This window comes from Geotrypetes seraphini, chromosome 9 (genome assembly GCF_902459505.1).
Source record: "Geotrypetes seraphini chromosome 9, aGeoSer1.1, whole genome shotgun sequence".
Taxonomy (NCBI): Eukaryota; Metazoa; Chordata; class Amphibia; order Gymnophiona; family Dermophiidae; genus Geotrypetes; species Geotrypetes seraphini.
The window spans coordinates 16490065-16512399 of NC_047092.1; the positions used below are offsets into that span (position 1 = coordinate 16490065).

Genomic DNA, 22335 nt, shown 5'->3' on the forward strand with positions numbered 1-22335 from the left:
GATGAGAGGCCCGAATTGGAACCTGCAAGTAGGCCTCCGTCAGATCGAGAGACATCCAGGATGGGCCGAAAGGTCCCCTCCTTTATGGCCACCACAAAGTAAATGGAGTACCTGCCGGTGCCCCACTCCGTAGGGGACACCGGCACCACTGCCTCGAGATCTAGCAAACGCTGAAGGGTCTGACGAAAAGCCTGCGTCTTCCATGGAGTCTGACATGGAGAAGCGAGGAAAAGGTCCGGCAGAGAGCGGGTAAACTCCAGAGCGTAACCGTCCCGCACCACCTCAAGGACCCACTGATCGGACGCGATCTCGGCCCATTTGGGGAAAAATTTGCGCAGCCGGGCCCCCACCGGAACCAAAGGGGGCGCCGGCAAGGAGTCATTGCGCAGGACGGGAAGCGGGGGAACCGGCGGAGGGATTCCCTGCCCCCCGACGGGCCCCCCGAAAGGGCTGCATGCGCTGGAAGAACCGACCCCGGGAAAAACCCTGAGCCGGGAAAGAAGCAGCCCCACGCCCCGGGCGATACTTGCGAAATTCCCGCAAACGCCCCCGGGCAGCCCCACACCTAGACGCAGGGCGAGCACGGTCCTCAGGCAGACGGGGCACCTTCGAGTCCGTCAGAGTCTGAATCAACTCATCTAATTCCTCTCCAAACAAAAAGACCCCCTAAAGGGAACTTTAGTAAACTTAGCTTTGGACGCAGAATCCGCCGCCCAAGCGCGCAGCCACAAAATACGCCGCGCGGCCATGCCATAGACTTAGCCGAAATCCGCACCAAGTCATAAAGAGCATCTGAGAGGAACGAGGCAGCCATCGCAATCTTCGCTACCTCCTGATCCACTAGAGACCAGTCATCAGACTCCCGATCCAGGACACGCTCAGCCCACCGAAACACGGCGCGAGCGACTAGCTCCCCACAAACAGCCGTCTGGACCCCAAAGGCAGAGACATCAAAATCACACTTAAGAAGAGTCTCTAACGCACGCGCCTCCGAGACCCTAAGAGCAGAACCGTCCATAACAGGCACGGTATGCCGCTTAGGAAGTGCCGAGACCACCGCGTTCCCCATTGGCGAAATTAAGGTAGCCCTACCTCCCTCCGGGACGGGATACCCAAGAGCCAAGGCGCACACCAAATGAAACTGCGCCCATAGGCCACTGCGCCAACACAAAATCCCGCAAATCCTGACGCACAGGAAAAGAGCGGGAACCAGGACAGACCCCCTGAAGCAGAGGGGCCCCCATACGCGGGGTCTCCGGCGGCGCCACTGCAAAAATGCAGCACCAAGGAGACCTGCTACACAGGTCTAAAAGCTCATCCCTCTGAATAAAAAAGCGCAACACGGACGCATCTGCTCTGGAAGACGGGAAACCCGCCGCCCCGCTGCCAACAGGCGTCCCCTCTAGAGGATCCTGGAAGCCCGCCAAAGCAGCCAGGTCCTCAACCAGGCCAACACGCTCCTCCGCCCACCAATTCGCAATCCAAGCCCCCCCGCGGGCGCTTGGATGAGGGAGGAGGAAGAGGGGACGCCAAACGAAAAGAGGGAGGCAAAGCCATAGGGGGCGCGGAGGGAAACCCCCCCCGAAACCCCCCAGGCGCACGTGGGACCCCCAAAAGTCCGCACAAAGAAAGAAAATAAATTGGGGGCAAAAAACCCCTGGGGGTCCCCAGGGACTCCCTGCCCCAGCAGGGGTCCATGCTGAAACCTGCCCCTGTGTTCGCCATACAGGGGGAAGGTCACCTGAGGTTGCAGACAAAATGGAGGGGCCAGACAAAGAAAATGGCGAAGTTCCCGCCAAAAATGCTCCCTCCATGGCCTGTAGCGGCTGAGAAGACTGAACAGTCCCAGCCGCTAAGACAGGCAAGTCGGCATCAGCTGTCAAAAAATCAGCTGAGAGGGAATCCTTCGGGGAATCCCTCCGTGGGCGGTTGTGGAAGACCGGGCTTCCCCACTGCTCCAAGCCGACTCGCGAGGCACCATCGGCGGGGAGCTCTGGGCGCCTGCAGCCGCTGCCGACGGAGCTCCACCACCTCACCGACCCAAACCGCCGAGTTCAGGCCGGCCGCGAGTGCCTCGCGGCTGGACTAAAATTGTGGCCTACTCCCCCGGAGAAGGGCACAATTGCTCCAGACGCGACCTAGCTATAAAAAAGTGCTGGTTACATGAAAAAATACAGTAAAATACAGTTTTCTTAAAGGGAAACAACCCTTCAGACCAGCACTACCTCAGGATTTTTTTTTTTTTTTTTTTTACAGAACAGACTCCACAGGCTCTCGAAGCAATATGCCTTGCTTGACTTAGGGGGCAAGGCTTACTGCTGAGGCTCCTCTAAAAAAATGTGGGGAGGTGGAGGAAGTGGGGGGAGGGACCCCGCTCGTGACCCGCCGGGTTTGACACCCCCGAGGTCGGACGGACCCCCAAACAGGGCCCGACCAAGCTCCGTCCGGCCAAAAACAGGGACAATAAACCCCTAAACAAATTCCAACAGCCCTACCAAGAGAGATGGGTACAGATCACTCAACACCTGCTGGAGACTGAAAGAAGACTGAGGGAAATAGAGAAGGGAGGATAGTATATACTGTCCCAAAGTTTTGTTTTCAGTCTCCACCTGCTGGTCATGATTAGATATATACCCATTCGTAAAGTTAACCTCTACTGGTCTGGAGAGTGCTAAAGAAATTGTATTATACTGTTCTGTCTATGGTTCTCTAGCCACAGCTGGTGGCAAATCCTTCACTGCACCCTGTCTGGTGTAACCTATCAGCATTTCTCCTGCTCTTGAAAGTGCATCACCTGATTCCCATCAATCAGTAATGAGCTCTAAGGCTTGAGCAGCCGATGAACTGTGGGAGGAGCAGAGATGGACCCATAGGAGGGCAGAGAGCTGGGATAAGAAGATGCTAGGAGATGGAAAGAAAAGGACAGGGAATTATAGCCTGACCAGAGGAGAGATGGAGGGGGTTTTTAAAGTGGTGAGCCAGATGGATGAGGTCAAAAGGGAGATGACAAGATGAGTGACAGAGCAGTGAGTACAGTGGTAGAAATGTGGTAATGGAGAGTAGACAGCAGGAAATAGGAAGCTGGGAAAGGAGTGAGATGGGAAATGGGAGAGTTAGGAACTGAGAGAAGATGGAGAATTAAGAGGAAGCTAAACATTTAAAAAGAAGGGTGAGAAAGAAGGCAAGATTTGAGTGGACAGAGGCAAAAAATAAAAGAAAAAGTTAAGAAAGCTGAAAAGGAAAAATCAATACATTGGAGACGGGCATAAAAAGGAAATGGAATGAGAGAAGAGGAGAAAAAAACTGGACAGCAGACACTGGAAAGAGAATTAGTTGAAGACAGACAAAAAGCAGAAAGAGAAACTGGGACCAAGATGATGGAAAAACAAAACATCCATACAACAAGATAGAAAAGAATTGTTTTATTTTGAATTTATTAACTGGAATATGTTAGCTTTGGGATATGTGCATCACAATTATTTTTGTATTCAGTGGCGTAGTCATATACAGCTGATTTGGGGAACGGACTGGAGCCCATAATTAGTGGATGGGCACCAAAGTTTCTCCCTGCCTGAGTTCTATTTATAAATACTTGAGCTAATGGGAATTCCCAAACCCTGCCAACTAGAGACATCTTCCTCCAGTCTTGCAACCCCAAATCTCCAAGCTTTGCAGCCAATGGCAATATCCTCAAGCTGCCACTGCTTTCATGCATGCATGAATGCCAAGGGGGGGGGGGGCAGGGAGGAGGGAAAGCAGCTACTCTGCAATATTACTGCCAGCTGCAGAACTTGGGAAGTTGGAGGTGGCCGTCAGTTGGTGAGGCTTGGGGATCTCTACTAGCTACAGCAGGGGAGATATTCATTTTGAGGGAGCCCAAGCTCAAAGTGGGAGGCCCAAAAAAGCAGTAATATTTAACCTGATTAAACGATCTTCCATGTGCGCTGTTGAGAGCTGATTCAGCATCATCCCTGCTCTGATGAGGCTTACCTCTGAAGAGGCTCACCGTAGCTGTAATAGAAGTGAATGGGAGAACCAGGAGCACGCATCCACGCATCCCTGCTCATCAGAATGGGGATGCGGAAGCCTGTAGCTGCTCCCACTGTCAGCGCTACACATGGAGGGATCACTCAGTCAGGGTAAGTATTACTGCTTTTTTGGGTTCCTCTCCAGTGTCCCTTTAATGAAGGTTTAGATAGTGATTGCAAATTTGGGACCTGCTCAACCTTTTTTTTTTTTTGCTCATCAGCTAGTGGTAGTGTTTGTGCGGCCCCAGAAAATTTTTTTTCGCCCAATGCGGCCCAGGGAAGCCAAATGGTTGGACACCCCTGCTCTAAATCATAACACGCGACACCCACCTGAGTAGTTGCAGTAATAGAAAGCACAAAGGTGGGGACAGTGGAGCAGCTCAAGTTCAACAGACGGCCCTGTGAGGGAGACAGGATTGAACATGAGAAGGCAGTTACATACTAATATTCTCTTTTCTTTGATTATTACATTTGGATCATATTCCCAATGTTTTAACCATTATCGCCTGGTTAATAAATGCAACTACTGCTAGCTTACACCACCACTAACCTTCCCACTCAACCCAAACCCAGTCCGATCACTTTGATCACCAAGTCACTAGCTTCAATGGGGGTAAGCAGTTATTGTTTCCAAGGCTGCTTGGTCCCCTGGGTGCTCAGCAATTAAGTTAAGCCCTGGCACAGGCGTTTAACTTTACAGCGGTGCTATCCATTCAACTAGTGCTGATAAATGGTAACTACTCGTATCTTTTTTTATTTAGGCCTAAATCCAGATATGTGGAGGGGCATGTCTGGAGTTGGACATTTTGTGCAAGGCGTCCAAAAACCCAGTAGGAAAAATGTCCATTTTCAAAGCTGCCAAATGTCTATCTTTTATTTTTGCAAATGAGCTAGGTATAAATTTTGGCCCTTAGAACATCTACCTTTTTTGCCCATTTTCAAAAATAAAAACGTCCACGTGAAAATGCACAAAAAGCATGTTTTGTAGACGTACCCACCAACTACCTTGCCTAATTGCAACAGAGGAATCCCCATCAGCTGAGCTGGGTTTGAGAATTCCTGGTGGCTCTGATGATGGTGATTCCCCCTGCCAAGATCAGCTGAGCCGCGGAGCCCTACATCCCTCCCGCTGACATCCCCAGATCTCCCCCTGACATCCCCCCCACACACCCCCAACATTCCTAGGCCCCTCTCCCACATCCCTGGACCCCCCCCCCCCCGTACCTTCAGATGAGAAAATGGCAGGATAAAACACTGATGGCTGGGAGAATTGAGACTGGAAAATTCTCACTGTTACTTAAATCTGCGTTTTTTTAAAAAACTTTCCAAAGTATCTACTTTTGTCACTTGGGAGTCAAACAAATGCATGGAAGAAATGTTATATTTACGCAAAGAGGCAATACCTCCTTTCTCAAAAGCCAGAATAGTTTTGATTTAACAGGATTGCTGGAAAGTTTTAAGACAGATTTGATCAGCGGGGTAACTCTTATAGTTACTTTCATATTTTCCCAATCAAGAACACATTTTGAAATTATTCTTCAAGTTTAAGGATAGTGAATATATGGGACATTAGATTTGGATCTTCCCAGATCCTACTAAGGACAACTCGAGAGAGAAGAAAGAAATTTCTAATTTTAAGACAGCAAGTTCAAGCTTTGGGAGACACTTTTCAGCTGTGGTATCTATGTAGTAGTATATGTAGTAGTAATTTGTTCTAAAAGATATGTCTTTTTTGACCCAGACCAGCTACAGTTCTTACTCGAAGTGGAACTTTTGTAGAGAGTTTAATAGATATTTAGTCTTACTGTTACTATTTTGGGAGTGAAGTACTTACAACATATGGTCTCTTTCCTCTTCTATCATCATCTTTGGTTAAAATTCATAGTAATTATAGCCATATGCGGAGCTTCTAAGCATCTGTACTTTTGGATTGTTTAACCTTTACACGTATCTTTCATCCTAGGACTAGCAGGGACACCTAAGGAAGACTCTACTGTCAAAACACGGACCGTGTTAGGTCCAACGCTCCCAGCGGACTAGGTCCTTAAGGTTTTTATGTGGATTGCTATGTTGATTTTTTTATAAAGTCCAATTCAGGAACATCATCTCTCCACAGTGGTTTTTTGGTTTCTCTTGGACTTTTCCTCTGTGGATTTTCCAGGGTCATTTTCTTTGCTCTCATTATTTAACATGGCATTTACAATCTGGAAACCAAAATCTATCATCACTTAGCAGCATATTTACCTCTGCCAGCAGAACTACCCTCTTTCCATCTGGCCAGATTACATGGTCTACTTGGGATCGAACCCGCTCCCAAGTGAGTTCAGGGGTGCGTAGGCTTGCCTGAAATGCAATAACTTGGATTATTAGCGCTCCAGCAGAGATTTCATACCTTCTGCTATTAAGGTAATACAGGCAACTTCATTGCCAATCATGAAGTCAAGCAGAGGAAGGAAATCATTCAGATAAAATGTCCTTACAAGGATTTCATACTCAGATAAAGAGAATGACACGGGGAAAAAATTTGTCCCCATCCCCACGACCACCATCCCTGTCACTGCACCTTCCCTGCGACCACTGTCCCCGTCCCATCCCCGCGACTACTGTCCCTGCAGCATCCATACAAGCCTCAGTACTGCAATATTTAGCTTATTCCTTCCTTATAAATCAAAGTTCTGACTTCTGAACTAGAGAAAGAGATGTTCAGCTGGCAGGGCTTTGTTTATAAATTTTTATCAACACAAATAATATACTACTTTATCCTAAAGGAAAAAAAAAAGAAAAGAAATAGAAATATTTTTTCTACCTTTGTTGTCTGGTTTCTGCTTCCCTCATCTTCTCATTGAATTCCTTTCATCCACTGTCTGTCTTCTCTCTGTGTGTCTTCCATTTGCTCTGTTACTGTGCCTCTTCCTTCATCCTCCCCCCCAATTGGTCTGGCACCCATCTTCTTCCCTCTGCTCCCCCCATAGTCTGGCATCTCTGTCTTCTTCCCTTCCAGCGTCTTCTCCCTACTCTCTGTTCCCCATTTCCCTTCAGCGTCTGTTCCATTCCTTTCCACCACCACCCTTCCCTCTCGCCACCCCCTTCAGTGTCTGTTCCTTTCTACCGCCCTTCAGCACCTCTCGCGTGGTCCGACCATCTCCCTCCCTCTTACCTTTGTGGCGCGTTACTATGTAATTTGTGCAAGCTGCCAAAGCCTGTGACCACGGTCCCCGTCCCGTCCCCACAAACCATCTCGCTTCTGTGTTTCTATTTTCCCCATTTCTAATATCTCCCCTCTGTATTTGGCATTGCCTCCCCTGTGTCCATATACCATCCCCATATATGTTCCTTTATATCTCTGTCCCTATGTCCCCATGCACATAATTTCCCCTCTGTTACCTTCCTATGTCCAGATTTCCCCTCTCTTCCATACCAATGTGTCTCTTCTCTCCAACCCCATCTAGCTTCTTTCCCTCTTCTCCCCCCCCCCCTGCTTCCAGCACTTGGCTCACCTGTCTGTCCTCCCCTTTCTCTCCTGCCTATGGGATAAATATTTCTTTCCCTCTTCATCCATCTCTATTTTCCTTTCACTCCTTTCTTCCTAGTATGAGGGAACATGCAGTAGCCCCCTCCCGCCCAATCACTGTGTCCTCCCATCTCCCTCCCTCCACCTCACCTTAGGTGCCGAGTCCGATTTTAATTCTTCTTCTCCCAGCCGCATGCTTTCGATAAGCACTGCAGGCGGCTGCTTGAGCTGTTGAATCTTCTCCTCTGACCAACTTCCTATTTCCAGTTGCGTCAGAGGAGAAGATTCAACAATTCAAGCAGCTGTGCACACGCAACTTAGTGAAAGCGTGCAGATGGGAGAAAAAGAATTAAAGTCGGACTCGGCACCTAAGGTGAGGTGGAGGGAGGGAGATGGCAGGACATGGGATGCGGCGATTGGGTGGGGATGCTGGATCGCGTGATCCGTGCTGGCTTCACGGGGCGGTGAATGGCCTTGATCCCGTCCCCGCAGCGACCACTAATTTTTCTCTCCCCGTTTCAGTGGGTTAGCCGTGAGTAACAACCACCGTGTCATTCTCTAGTCAGATGTTATTATAGCTAATTCTGCAGTACTAGTACATATTACAGTAACAGCTTCTAGGAGGTGGTATCTAACACTACCACTGAGGTTTTCATTTTAAACACTGAAATAACCATCTTATTGCTGAAAACAGCTTTTAAAAATAAAATATTATTTTGCACTTTTATTTTTCCTTGGTTTCACTGATTTTCTATCAGCATGTTACAATCTCAGATACTGCATTTAAGTATAAAACATGCAACACCTTTCATTCATTATAAGTCTGTCCAAATTTCCTCTTGCTCTAGTTTCTACTCAGCTTTAATGTTCTAAAAAAACAGTTACTTACCGTAACAGGTGTTATCTGGAGACTGCATGCAGATATTCTCACTTGTGGGTAACATCATCCACAGAGCCCTGGCATGGTGAAAAAGTGCACCGACACTTTAAGAATTCAAAGCTTTAATACTGCCCACACTGCGCAGGTGCAAGTGCCTTCCCGCCTGACGCCAGTCCATGAGGGCGTCAGTTCTGTGCCCAAGTGAAGAAGCCGACTAGGGGAGGTAGGTAGAATGTGAGATCAAAAGAAGGGCCGTTGAACTTCGAAAGAAGTTTGGTTGTTTGTTTGGGTTTTTTTTTGGGGAGGGTTTTTTTTTTAAGAAAGTCCAAAATTTCTTTCTACTAATCTTCTTTACTGATTTTCAAAAGAAAAGAACAGAAGGAAATACTTACAAAAGGTACGTCTTCTTCACTCTGCGGAAAACGATAAACTTGATGATCTTGCGAGTTGGCGTCGGGTGGGAAGTGTGCGGTGCAGGCAGTATTAAAGCTCTGAATTCTTAAAGTGCCGGTGCACTTTTTCACTGTCTATGCCAGGGCTCCGTGGATGACATCACCCAACATGTGAGAATATTCTGCCTGCTTGTCCTAGGATAATTCTAGCTTCTTTCTTTCTGCTTTCACTGCCACCTACCTGGTCTCTTACTCCCATTACAATAGATTCTGATATTTGAAGTTCTCCTATGAAATCAGTACTATGTCTACTATCAATGAAACAGCTCCTACCCCTCATAACACCCAGGTACACTTAGTAATGACACAGAAGAAACCGAGTCCAAAAAGGTAACAATCACTTTCTCTTATCTCTCTCCTCATTCTTACCACATCAATTTCTGTGTTGGAGTGTCCCATGTTGCATACAATACAACCATTCTTCATTCGGTCTAAATGCTCCCTTGTCACCACATTCTTGTTCCCTAACAAAAAGAAAACCACAGGGGATAACATACTGAATACAAAACCAAATTAATATCTGGAGCCTCAAATAGAAAAAATATATATTTGAGATTCTATTATCGGAAGATCCTGGCATTGTTCATTAACTAGTAATGAGCGATTAAGCAACAAATAGGAATTTCATGCTACACTTTATTTGGGTTTAGTTCACACCTTTTCAGTGGTAGCTGAAGATTGATACACTATATTCAGGTACAGCAGAAACTTGTTCGTCTTCAGTTTATACAAGGTCCCAAGCAGCACCACTGGGCTTGAACTCTAGCTCTGCTAATTCTCAGCCTGCTGCTCTAAACTATGCCTGCAACGGTCTTGCTTTCTCCCCTAGTCTCTTGTAGTATATTCTGGTCATAGGTAGAGTTTGCAGTTGCTCAAGGCACAGAGCAGTGACTTCTGCACATAAGCTGTGAAAATCATTTTATTGACACATTTGCAGTAGGTCTATTTAGTGTCCAGCTCTAGGTACTTATCCACAATGAATATAAGAAAATAGTAACATGACGGCAGATAAAGAGCTGTGTGGTCCAAACAGTCACACTCATCATCAAGGCTATGTTGAACCAACAATATAGTAATTATTCATTTTGCTTGCTAAGTTCCTCTATACGATGTTGTCCCCCCCTCCAAATCTGTACTTGGATGATATGAATGTGCTATAAAATATGCATACTTGCTTCTGATCTGTCTTGCCTTATATGGGACCCAGACCATAGAAGTCCATCCTGCATCAGGTTATGGTGGTTTTTGTAATTGCTATGAATTTTTTGTATGTCAAAAGCGGTATATTAAAATAAATAAATCCCATTCAACACATAAAAACAAAATCGCCCTTTGAAGAAAGAGAAATAGCCACACCTGCTTTTTCTTGAATTGAACATGTTTCATTAATTACAAAGGTTTTAAGTACCGTGTTTCCCCAAAAATTAAACAGTGCCATATTAATTTTGGGCCCCCCAAAAAACACTAGGTCTTATTTTCGGGGTATGTACATGATCATCTCTCCCTTCCTCTCCTTCACCCCAATTCTTCCTCTTTCCTTTCTCTCCCACAAATGTGCAGCATCTTTCCTCCCCTCTCTCCTCTCCCTCGTGCAGCAGAACCCTTGCCCAGCTTCTATCCTTCCCTCCCTCCCCTCATCTCCCATCCCTTGTGCAGCAGAATCCTTGAGCCCCCCCACCAGCTGAACCTCCATCCTTCCCTCCCTCCCATCCGAACCCCGCCAACCGCGAGCGAGCCCTACATACCGGTATCTCCCTCCAAATCAGAATCGGGCCAGCAGCACTCTAAACAGGCTGCTTTGGCTTTGTCCACCAGTGAATTCCCTTTGCTGCATCACTGATGATGTCATCAGTAACACGGCAGAGAGAATTAACCGGTGGGCAAGGCCGAAGAAGCGTAGAGTGCTCCTGGCCCGACGCTGAATTGGAGCGGTATGTAGGGCTTGCTCGCAGTCGGCGGTTCAGATGGGAGAAAAGGATGGCTGCACGGCAGTGGGGGGAAGCGCTGCCAACGAATCCCGACTAGGGCTTATTTTTGGTTTAGGGCTTATATTAAGACCTACCTTGAAAATCATGCAAGGGTTTATTTTCAGAGTAGGACTTATTTTGGGGGAAACATGGTAGTAGCAGTTCAATTTGTACCATTACTGTGGGATATTTTCTTCTAGTAATCATTATACACTGGTACAAATCAAAGCACTTACAAAGCTGAAGCCATTTTGTTCCCAAACTTGGAATTCCCTTCCAATTTACTTAAGAGAGGAAAAACATTTGGAGAAATTTAAGAGCAAACTCAAAAGCTTTCTTTTTAAAGATGCATTTAATGACTAAAAGAACTGTCTAGGAGTTTCATTTTATCTTCATATCTTTGGAGATTCTTTCTTCTTTCCCTTCCTATTGTTTTTAACCTTAAATGTCTTTTCTTCTATTAAGCAGATTGTATTTCTTTTCCCATTCTTTCCTCATGTTTTTATTATGTGTATAAAATTAGTCTTTATTATATTTTGTACGATTTAGTTTTTTTTGTTAGTTATGTTTGTTTGTTATGTTTGTTTCCCCAATTTTTGTGATTTTATTGATTTGTTCATCGCTTAGAATTTGGAATAAGCGATTAATCAAATTTTATAATAAACTTGAAACTTGAAATTATCTAAATAACTGCCTTCTATTGGAAAGCTGAGTGCTACAGAAATTTGTTATTTTAAAAAGTTTGTATGAGGCTCTGAAAATGTAAGACATTCAAGTAAATTATATTCAGTGGAAATACCTGATTTCTTTCACATGTTAACAGCTCCCCATGAGGGTAGTCTCTAGAGGTCTGATAAGAGACTTCCAGGAGAAAGATTAAAATTTAGGGCTATCAAGAAACTTTTAGCTTAGCCATAAATTACTATTGGGTTTAAAGAGGAAATAAAGACCAAAGGCTTTTTGAGATGTCCTATAATACATTCAGGGGCTGATTCTGTAAGCAGCGCTTGCCACGGCCAGTATCGGGGATACTGGCACCTAGCAAGGACCCTAGGCACCAGAAATGTAGGCCAGGGTTTTACACGTCTACATCTCCAGCGTCTAAGGTCCTTTCAGAATTGCAGCTGGTGTTGCTTCGTGATGCTGAAGTCCACCCCCCCCCCCCTAAACACACTCATTTCCAGGCTTTGACATCACTAGGTGCCAGGAACCCAGGTGCTGATCCCGGAGGCTGCCTAGTGTCACCTCATTTTTTCACAAGGGTTAACTTGGTTTTAAAGGCGCGACCAATTATAGCGCCACTTGAATTAAAACCCTGGTAGGTGTAAGCTAGGATTCTATGGTACTCTGTGTGTCTAAGTGATTTTAAAATGAGCCCCAATGTGTCTAAATCTCAAGAGGGTACACTGGAGGCATGCTTTGAGCGAGCTTATGATTTGGATGTTTTTCTGCAATAAAACATTGTAGAAATTATCCAGGGCAAAAATTGGACTTTTGAATCTAGACCTTTTTCAATCATTAATATATAAGGCAAACTGATCAGATGATTACTGCAGGAATAAAAGGCATGATCAGCATCTACTCCCCTAGTGGTCACTGACTCCCCTCCCAACCCCCATAGATATGAAAGAATCAGTATATATTGGTCTAACAGCTTCAGATGGTATGGGCAGTCCTATTACAGCAGCAAGCAGGTCCCTGGAGTAGCCTAGTGGACAGTGCAGTGAACTATAAAAAGGGGACACAGGCCCATATCCCACTCTAACTAGTACACTTGTGGTGGAATGTGTGAGCCCTCCAAAACCTAAGTATAGGTGAAACCTGCAGGCATAAGGGCTATTGTTGTAGGTTTTGGGTGGGTTTTGTAGGGCTTCCAATACACTGTACAGGGCTAATAGTGAGATGAATACCTGGAACCTTTTATGTAAAGTACACTGCAGTGCCCCCTAGTGTGCGCTACTGCTGTGCAGGATGACTGTGTGGCCATTCTACTAAGAATGCTGCCCTCCTCCCCCAAATACATTCTAATGGCTTGTTTTTGTGCATTTTTCCCTTGGATGTTTTTGTTTTCCCCAAACATGGTCCTAAAAGACAGATGTAGATGCTCAAAAACATCTAGGAAAGTATTTAAATGTTTAATGGGTCATCAGTAAATCAACCTGAGTGTGGCGCCAGTGTGATTCTTATCTGTTTGGTTGTCTCCACTTTTTGCTTTCTCTGCAGAACATTTCTGTTTTTTTCCCGTCTCTTTTGATCATCCTGATCTGAACATCCTAATTCCTACCTATGCAAAATTGAGCTTATAGTTTGGCAGTCTTCTATGTGGAACCATGTACATCCCTGATTCACTATACTAGTCACTCCATATGGGCAATACACCATAGTCCTTTGAAACCATTTGCATATACCTTATTCAACTGTGTAATTTACCTTCAGCCTAGCCTAGGGGGCCGCAACCTTTTTAAAGCAACGAGCCATTTTATCCTAAATGTTTGATCCAAAATTTACAAAGAGCTGCAGTGGGTAGAGAAGAGGGTTTGAGATAAGATTTGTTGAGGCGTCTCAAGTCTAGTATTGGGCGAAGGTCTCCCGTTTTTTTCGGTACCAGGAAGTAACGGGAGTAGATGCCCTTCCCCCGTTGGCCAGGGGGAACCTCCTCCACTGCTCTCAGGTGAAGCAGATCTCGAACTTCGGAAAGGAGTAGGGGTAGCTGTGTCCGGTTGGGAGGGCAATTCCTTGGGGGGTTGTCTGGAGGAATGGCCCGAAAGTTGAGAGAGTATCCTGATGAGATCACGCCAAGGACCCATGCGTCCGACGTGACTTGTTCCCAGCGAGGGTAAAAGGCTTTGAGGCGACCTCCGATGGGAAGGAGGTCTGGGACTATGGCGGAGGGGGCCCGCCCCTTCCGTGTATCCCGTCAAAAGGACGGAGATGGTTTGGTAGTCGCAGGCGGTTGGGACTTGGGCAGAGCCCGATGGTGGGCTTGCAGACGCCTGGGCGGAGGCCGCGAGAAGGCAGGAGTGGATTTTTGTGGGTAGCGGCGCGGAGGGGCCCTGAACGGCCTGGACGCGGGAGGTTTAGGCTTTTGCCGCACGAGGGAGGCAAACGAGCGTTCGTGTTTGGAGAGGCGTTTTGTAGCCGCCTCGATAGTGTCATCAAACAGTTCTTTACCCACGCAGGGGAGGTTAGCCAACCGGTCCTGTAAGTTGGGGTCCATGTCGACCAGGCACAGCCAAGCTACTCGGCGTATGGCGATAGCAAAGGCTGCCTCTCTGGAGGAGAGTTCGAAGCCATCGTAGGCCGCGTGGAATAGATGGAGGCGTAGGTTGGAGAGGGACTCTGAAAGCAGGCTAAACGCTCCTTGGCGGGAGGCCGGTAAGTCAGTCTCAAAAGCTCTCATTAGTCCAATGAGGTGTTTGAGGTAGGATGTGAAGGTGAAAGTGTAGCTTTGCACCCTAGAGGCCATCATCGCATTTTGATATAGTCTCCTGCCGAACTTGTCTAGGGTTCGGCCTTCTCGGCCTGGGGGGACCGCCGCTGAGACCCTGGAGGGGTGAGCCTTTTTCAAGGAGGATTCTACTAACAGCGACTGGTGGGAGAGCTGTGGTTGTTCAAATCCTGGGAAGGGTACTGTACGGTACTTGGCCTCCATTTTGGAGGGTACTGCTGTGACCATATAGGGGGTCTCCAGGTTCCTGAAGAAAGCCTGTTGGAGTACCGGGTTAGGCGGTAAGCGAAGGGACTCTCTGGGCAGTGATGGCATATCCAGCTTCGCTAGGTACTCCTTAGAGTATCTGGAGTCGGACTGGAGGTCCAAGTCCAAAGCGTGGCCCATGTCCTGGACAAAGCGAGAGAAGGATGGGCGGGATGTTCCCGAGGCCCCGTGCGGGGTCGGTGAACGAGACCTCCGTCGGGTGGAGAAGGATGGGGAGGCTTCCCTCGAGTATCGAGGCTCCTGCTCCGATCCACGCTCCGAGACCGGGGAAGCACTGTGAAAGTGTTCTGGGGTCGTGTATGTCCGACGTCTCGAGGAGCCCCTCGGAGACGATGCCGGGGTTCGGGGTACCGATCGATGTCGAATCGGTGACCTCGAACCGGACTCCCTCGGTGAAAGCCTGAAACCTCGGATCGGAGCCCCGGTCCGAGGGGGAGTTCGGAGGATGCGCGGGTTGGAGTGATAGCTCCGTCACCCTCAGCGGTCCTGTACGAGGTGTAGGTGAACGGCCTCGTAGAGTGGGAGAACCCCGGGCCTTCTTGGAGGTACGGCGGTTCGAGGTTTCCGTCGGTTTAGCACGACGTTTTGCCCCGCGGCGGTCTGTGGAGGGAGAGTGCCTCGGGTGTCTCGGCGAGGAGTCCGAGGAGGATGGGATGCGGCGAAGCTTGCGCGTTTTTCCCCGAGGTGGCTCGACGCGAGGCTCAGGCTGGTCTGGCACATGCGGGGTCGAGGTCGAGGCCGGTTGTAGATGGGCCATTGCAGCGGACAGCTCCGATGAGATCATCGCTCGGAGTAGGTCCTGGAAAACGGGCACGGACAGCATCGAGGGCATGTCCACTGCCTCGGTGCGCTCCACCTCGTATCAGAGTATTCCCGTGTGGTGGAGGCACAGCCCGAATTCTTGGAGGGCTTCGCCGGGGCTGTAAGTCATTTGTCTCCCCTGTTTTAATATGTTTAATTTATTTTTGTGTAATTTTATTATGCTAACCGCTTAGAAGTTGGATTAAGCGGTCAAACAAATTTTTAATAAACTTGAAACTTCCGCCATGCGTCGCCGGTGTCCCCGAGGCTGGCTTCTTCGCTATTACGGGACCTGAAGAGGGGACTTACCCGGAGCCGAGGCTTTCTGTTGTCCCGAGGACTTCGGATTCGAGTCTCGAGGCGATGCCGAGGTATTCGGGGCCGAGGTCAAGGCCGGGGCCGACCTCGAGGCCGAGGTAGAGGGTTGGTCGGCGGCGAAGAGATCCGCCATGCGAGCTTTTCTTCGGCGGAGGGCCCGATTCTGGAAAGTAGCACACTGGGGGCAGGAGTCGGTTGGATGAGCGGCCCCCAGGCAGAGGATGCACCGGCGATGCGGGTCTGTGATGGAAAGAAGCTGCTCGCACCGGGTGCACATTTTAAAGCCAGTCAAAGGCCGGGACATAGAATCGAAACTGGCTGCGGCTCGAGTAGCCACGCGGCCACGGGGACCCGGAAGCCTCCGGGTCGGTCAAAAACGAAGCAGGAACAAGTTGAAACAAGAAAAATTCGCGCACAGCCACTTAATCGAGAAAAATAAGAAAAAATCGTGGTGCTAGAAGGAAGTTGGGGCAGAGCCTGAAAAAACACGACTTCTAGGCTCAGCGGAAAATTTTGAACTGGAGACCACGAGGGGATGCGCCCCCTAGTGGAGCAGGAAGGCACGCATGCGTGGAGCAGCAGAGCAAACTTAAATCTTCAATCAAGTTTGCTTGAAAATGCTTCCGCATCGGGGCTCCGTAGATGACGTCACCCCACATGTGAGAATATCATGCCTGCTTGTCCTGGGATAACTGTATATTATTGCTATTACTGTTCTAATTATATACTTTGCTAACATTTGGTCATTTCTTATGTTTAGTTATATCTGCTATCCACTGTTTTGGATGAATATCTTCAGAAAGGCAGCTAATAGATTTTAAAAATTATTACCCAGAAAAGGCACTATTATGGCCAAGAGCTCCTTCTTTCAAAATCTCTGCTTTTCCCAACTTGTTGCAGTCCCTGTAAGCTTAAATTCAAAACCTCAAAATTGTGCACTACTATAAACATACCAGTGCAAGTGATGATAATGTCCACTTGTCTAATTACTTCGTTCAGTTTCACCAGCCGAAAGCCATCCATGCTAGAGAAGAGAATGAACATGCAATATGTGAAAATGCAGAATGTATTAAACAGGGTATGAAAACGAGGGGTTTCCTCTTTCCACTGTATAAGATGTTTACTATGCCACATTTGGAGTTTAGATTTCAGTTTTGGGTACTATCCTCAAGTTAAAACTAAATATTAGAAAATTCACAAGAAAAGAAAAGTCACAAAAGGTATAAAAGAGAAAATTTGGGCTTATATATACTAAAACACTGTCTCATTAGGGAGTGTTACACTAGAAAAACATAGGGCTCCTTTTACGAAGGTGCACTAGCATTTTTAGCGCAAGCACCAGATTAGCGTTTTAAAAACTATCACCTGCTCAAAAGGAGGCGGTAGCGACTAGCGCACGCTATTCCCCATGTTAGGGCCCTAACGCGCCTTCCGTAAAAGGAGCCCATAGTTTATGAGTATCTATAATTATCCTAAACAAATTTACCCCTCTCCTTTTACAAAACTGTAGCACGGGTTCTAATGCCAGCCACGGTGGTAACAGCTCCAACGTTCATAGAGCAGGCTTCTCCCCCTGCTAGTCTCAGCCATCACATTGGCACTTTCAAATGCTTTCCCTTCCACAACTAGGAAAGGTTTCTCTGTGGAGGTTTCTTCCCTAGGACCTCTCCCTCTGAAACATCTCTCCCATGGGGACCTCTCTTGACTGATCTCAGGCTAAAGCAAATATTCTGCTACCAGCCTGAGGACCACTCAGCTAGATGCCCAGTAGTACAACTGCAATCCCAGTGAAGGAGAACCCGACTCCCTCAGAGCAACAAAAAGTTGGAAGCACTTGCAAATGGACTTGTCCTACTGAGATAAAAGAATAAAGGACGAAAACAATCCAAAGTGTAAGAACTCGCTCAGCATCACTGGAATGTGATTTTGGAAAAAAATTGGTAAGGGCAATCAATTGGTTGAAAAGGAATTCTGATACAATTTTAAATAAAAATTTACTTTGTTATGCATGGATGATAAAGGACTAGAGCCTGTAAGCTAACTAACTCTTCTGGTTAATGTGATGACCATTAAAAATAAAGTTTTCCATGTGAAGTTCTTAAGCAGCGATTCATTTATGAGTTCAAAAGGAGATTCAAGAAGTTGAGCTAGTAAAATATTTACCATAGGTCTCAAGAGTCAGCATTTTGATAGGAGGGCAAAGATTTATGAGACCTTTCATAAATTTAGAGACTAAAAATATGAAGAGAGATTGGATTCTCATCAACAGTATAATGCAGTGCAGAAAGGGCAGCCAAATTAAGCCTCACTGATGTTGACTTCAGACTGAAATTGGACAGGTGTAGGAGATAGTCAAGAATAGACTGAATACAGGATGAAGCCAAAAAAAATGCATAACTTATTAGGATAAAAGAAGACTAAAGGGTATTAAGGCTAATGGTTCATTTGGGACTCTGTTGACAAGTAGGGGAGATGAAGGAACACTTGCTGGTGATGTCTCCAGACAGAACCTACTTGCAGCACTCTCCTTCCTCTAGCTCAGGGGTGGGCAACTCCGGTCCTCGAGGGCTGGAATCCAATCGTGTTTTCAGGATTTCCCCAATGAATATGCATGAGATCTATTTGCATGGATTCCGGCCCTCGAGGACCGGAGTTGTCCACCCCTGCATTAAATCTGAATGTTAAGGCTCATGAGCATGCACAGAAATCCCTCTATGATGTCACTCCTCGTCTCTCTCTGCCAGAGTAGACATCCCTGTTCTCCTCAAATGTTTCTGTCATTCCGTTGTTGTTTTTTCGTTTCAAGTTTGAATTTGAATTGCCCCTTTTATCTCTCTTCTGTTAATGGCTTCACAAATCAATTCACTCTGAGCTTCCCCCAAATCACGACCAATAGTCTCTTGATGTCAATGCATCTCCAGTAGCTCCTGGGTACATGTGAATCAGTCAATACCTCTAGTGCTGATTCACCTGATTTTGCTTGAACTTAAAAGCTCACTTAAACTCATCACAGCCACAAAGTCCTCTAGATGACTATAAATAGGCATGTAGAACCAACCCCCAGCAGTGAATAAATCCTCAGGCACACATTTACACTTGTTCAGAAGAAAGTATACATGAATGTGTTTACTTTATGGGCTTAATTTTCACAAGACCCAACATGAAAAGTCCAGGATGGCACCAACTTTATAAAAACACCAAAGATAGCGACGGGTGTAAAGATAAGATAAAAACACCAAGAACCAGCCCTAATAAAGGAGAAATATCAATACAAATTTGCACATACCTCACAACTCCAACTCTGTTCCCCCTTTGGGAATAACTATTTTCAGATCATGTAAAAATAGGCACAAACATTCTGTGCGTTCACGTTTTATGTGCTTATGTAATCATACAATTTTAAGACAGTATTTTTCTGTGCATACAACAGGGTTTAGAAAAGCTTTATAAAATTACCCCCTCCCCCATGTGCAATTGCATACTTTATATAAAATATGCTCATATATTTCAACTCCATTCTCAATCTGCCTAAGCAATGCTCCAGGAAATGCCTACACACAGTATGAATACAATCTCACACACTTCCAAAGTAAACAGGAGCTAAAGCAACACCTATATTCTAAGAGGATCATCAGAATGCCACTGGGGTAGCATAACCCTCATTGGATACAATCGTCATTGATCCTCATTTATATTTTTTTCTACTTAATATACTCTCAGTATGTTCATATATAGAAATAAATTCTTGATAAATATTATTGACTGATTTTTATCATACTCATAAGGGCTAAAGTAGCCAACATATCTTTGCTGGGTTTGTCTTTGTGACGGCACCTCTTCCGACGTGATACAAGTTTCAAAATCTTTCTTCAGGGATGAGGTGATTAGAATTTGTAATCGCAAAAACCACTACCGTGTCTGTCTGTGTGCTGCAAGTTTACCGCATTGTGTGTTGCAAGTTTGCCGCGTTCATTTAAATGTTACCTGCCATTCAGTACATCTGACTGGCTTCTACTGTCTATTATGTCAGAAATAGCAACACAGAAGGCACTAACCTCCTATTTATCAAACTGCACTAGAGGTTCTTAGTGTGGGCCGGCGAGGTAAGTGCTCTGACGCTCATAGGAATTCTAAGGGGCTCGAGGAGTTGCCGTACAGTGAGAGATTGGAGAAACTGGGCCTCTTCTCCCTTGAAAAGAGGAGACAGAGAGGGGACATGATCGAGACATTCAAGATAATGAAGGGAATAGACTTAGTTGATAAAGACAGGTTGTTCGCCCTCTTCAAGGTAGAGAGAGCGAGAGGCCACTTTCTAAAATTGAAAGGGGATAGATTTCGGACAAATGTAAGGAAGTTCTTCTTCACCCAGAGAGTGGTAGAAAACTGAAATGCTCTTCCGGAGTCTGTTGTAGGGGAAAACTCCCTCCAGGGTTTCAAGACTAAGCTGGACAAGTTCCTGCTAAACTGGGACGTACGCAGGTGACGCTGGACTCATTTAGAGCACTGGTCTTTGACCTGGGGGCCGCCGCGTGAGCGGACTGCTGGGCAAGATGGACCACTGGTCTGACCCAGCAGCGGCAATTCTTATGTTCTTATGAGTGTCTGAGCATTTACCGTGCCGGCCCACGCTAAAAACCTCTAGCTCAGCTTGATGACAGGTGCCATAAATCTAGTGAAAGTGACATAAATTACAGCACCATTCTGAACTTGGTGACTCCCAGAGGCTCAGGCAATAACTTTCAAGTAAAATTTTAAAAATTTTTAAGTGATGCAGATGAGCATTATGATTTGCTATAACAACATGATGCAGCTGCAGTTGGTTTGTGTTTTTTTTAAGCTGTTGTATTACCAGGCCTGCAGAGCACAGATGGGATCAATCTCTGTCACGTATACTATGGAGCCCATGGCCTTCAGTGCAGCACAGCAGCCTTTGCCAACCTACAGAGCAATGAAAAACAGGATAAGACAACTTCAGTAAGTCTTCCTCAATTACTGAAAATGAATGGCAAGAAACCTTCCAGTTGAATGCCCTGTTTCTGTCACTTATTCCTGGGAAAATTTATTTACAAAAAATGTTTACCTGTATTCTATCTATATTTACTAAAAGACAGTATAATCACTGAATTTAAGTCAACTTAAACTTTAAAGTGGAATAAGGTTCTTACTCAAAAATGCAGAGTATGTTGTTTTGTGCAGAATTCCCCCCTAAAATACAGTATCAACGCACCATAACTAAAGATTCTGGCTTTTGGCGATCTTACTTTAACAACTCAGAGACCAATGAAGCTCTGGCCTGGTCAGTGCTGCCTTCATAATACTGTATTGTCTTATTTATTTGACTTTATTAGCTGCCTTTATGAAGAGATTCACCCAAGGCGGTGTACAGCAGATACAGATTAACATAAAATTTATAATTTTGTTACAGCTTAACAATAGTAAAATGACCAAATATAAACATAAATGTCATAAATTAGGTAAACTTGAAATCAGCAAATTTAAACATAACAATAGGACAGTATAAAAAATAGACATTTAACAGCCCTAAAATTCCAAATAATAGAGATATAATACAATGTCATCATAATAGTTTCAAGTTTATTTAAAATTTCTTATACCATCCAATCAGCCTTCTAGGCGGTGTTCAAATTCATAAAAACATAAAACAAACTTTAGCTAAAATACAAGTTTAAGCTGACATCATGTCACCAAACTGTAACTCTTAATAACTTTCGAAGACTTTTAAAAACAAAGACAAACAGGAACAAAAGGTAAAAAGGCAAGAACTACAATAGTCAAAGTAAAAGAGAACAATTAGGGAAAAAACAATAGGAGGAGCTGCTGTAAATAATGTTGAACTCAGTTGCCCTTAAAAGGACAGTTAGGTCTCGAAGGCATCAAGGAAGAGAAATGTCTTTAGCTTCGTCTTAAAATTATTAAGAATTGATTATTCGCGTAAGTAATTTGGGATACCATTCCAAAGAGAGGGGGCAGTGACAAGTATTTTAGATTGCAATGCAATTTAAAAATTAAAAAAAATAAAAATAAAAGATTTTATTGTACTTTTACAAAGCGGTGCCAGTGAGTTCCGCGTATCAAATGCTCCAACCCCATTCAATCCCTATGAGCGTAAGAGCATTTGCCGCACTGCGCTCACTGGAACTACTTTGTAAAAGGGAGCTTTAGTGACATAGAAACTAGCCTACCAGGAAGCACACTAGGATGACTCATTCATTTCATAAATTTGACTATAAAGCTTTCAATTTGGTAGTGACTTTTGGTCAGATTGGAACTTGGGTTGGGGACATGCCCTTTTTTGCCTTAACTAAAAAATTTCTATAGTGTATATCGTACCTCTCCATAACCACATACCACCACCTGCTTTCCTCCAAACATCATGTCCGTTGTCCTTTTCAAGCTAAAAAATGAAAAGAAATTAAGAGATCATTAGAGAACTTTGACTGAAAAGGTCACTGCAGTGGAGAACCCATAAAAATAGGGGGGGGGGAGAAAAGTAATCTTTCCTGTAGCAGGTGTTCTCCGAGGATAGCAACACCAATAGAGAAAATTTGCCTCAATGTACAAACAAAGAGGCAAGAAAAGACGTCCAAATGAACCACAAACAATTTTATTCAGTAATTGATGTCCCAACAAGGATATTGAATT

The 22335-nt window shown here is 45.5% G+C and overlaps 1 protein-coding gene across 6 annotated transcripts in view; it reads right to left on the reverse strand.

Moving 5' to 3' along the window:
* The window catches only part of AHCYL2 (adenosylhomocysteinase like 2), a 181034-nt gene that overhangs the window by 22013 nt on the left and 136686 nt on the right, over window positions 1–22335 (reverse strand). For all 6 annotated transcript variants that reach the window (XM_033958566.1, XM_033958571.1, XM_033958567.1 and 3 more), the window contains 6 exons: window positions 22024–22087; window positions 20522–20610; window positions 16626–16696; window positions 9241–9335; window positions 6273–6371; window positions 4359–4427 (listed from right to left, as the gene is read on the reverse strand). In XM_033958566.1, coding sequence (XP_033814457.1) covers window positions 4359–4427; window positions 6273–6371; window positions 9241–9335; window positions 16626–16696; window positions 20522–20610; window positions 22024–22087 — 487 coding nt within the window. The remainder of the gene's footprint in view (window positions 1–4358; window positions 4428–6272; window positions 6372–9240; window positions 9336–16625; window positions 16697–20521; window positions 20611–22023; window positions 22088–22335) is intronic.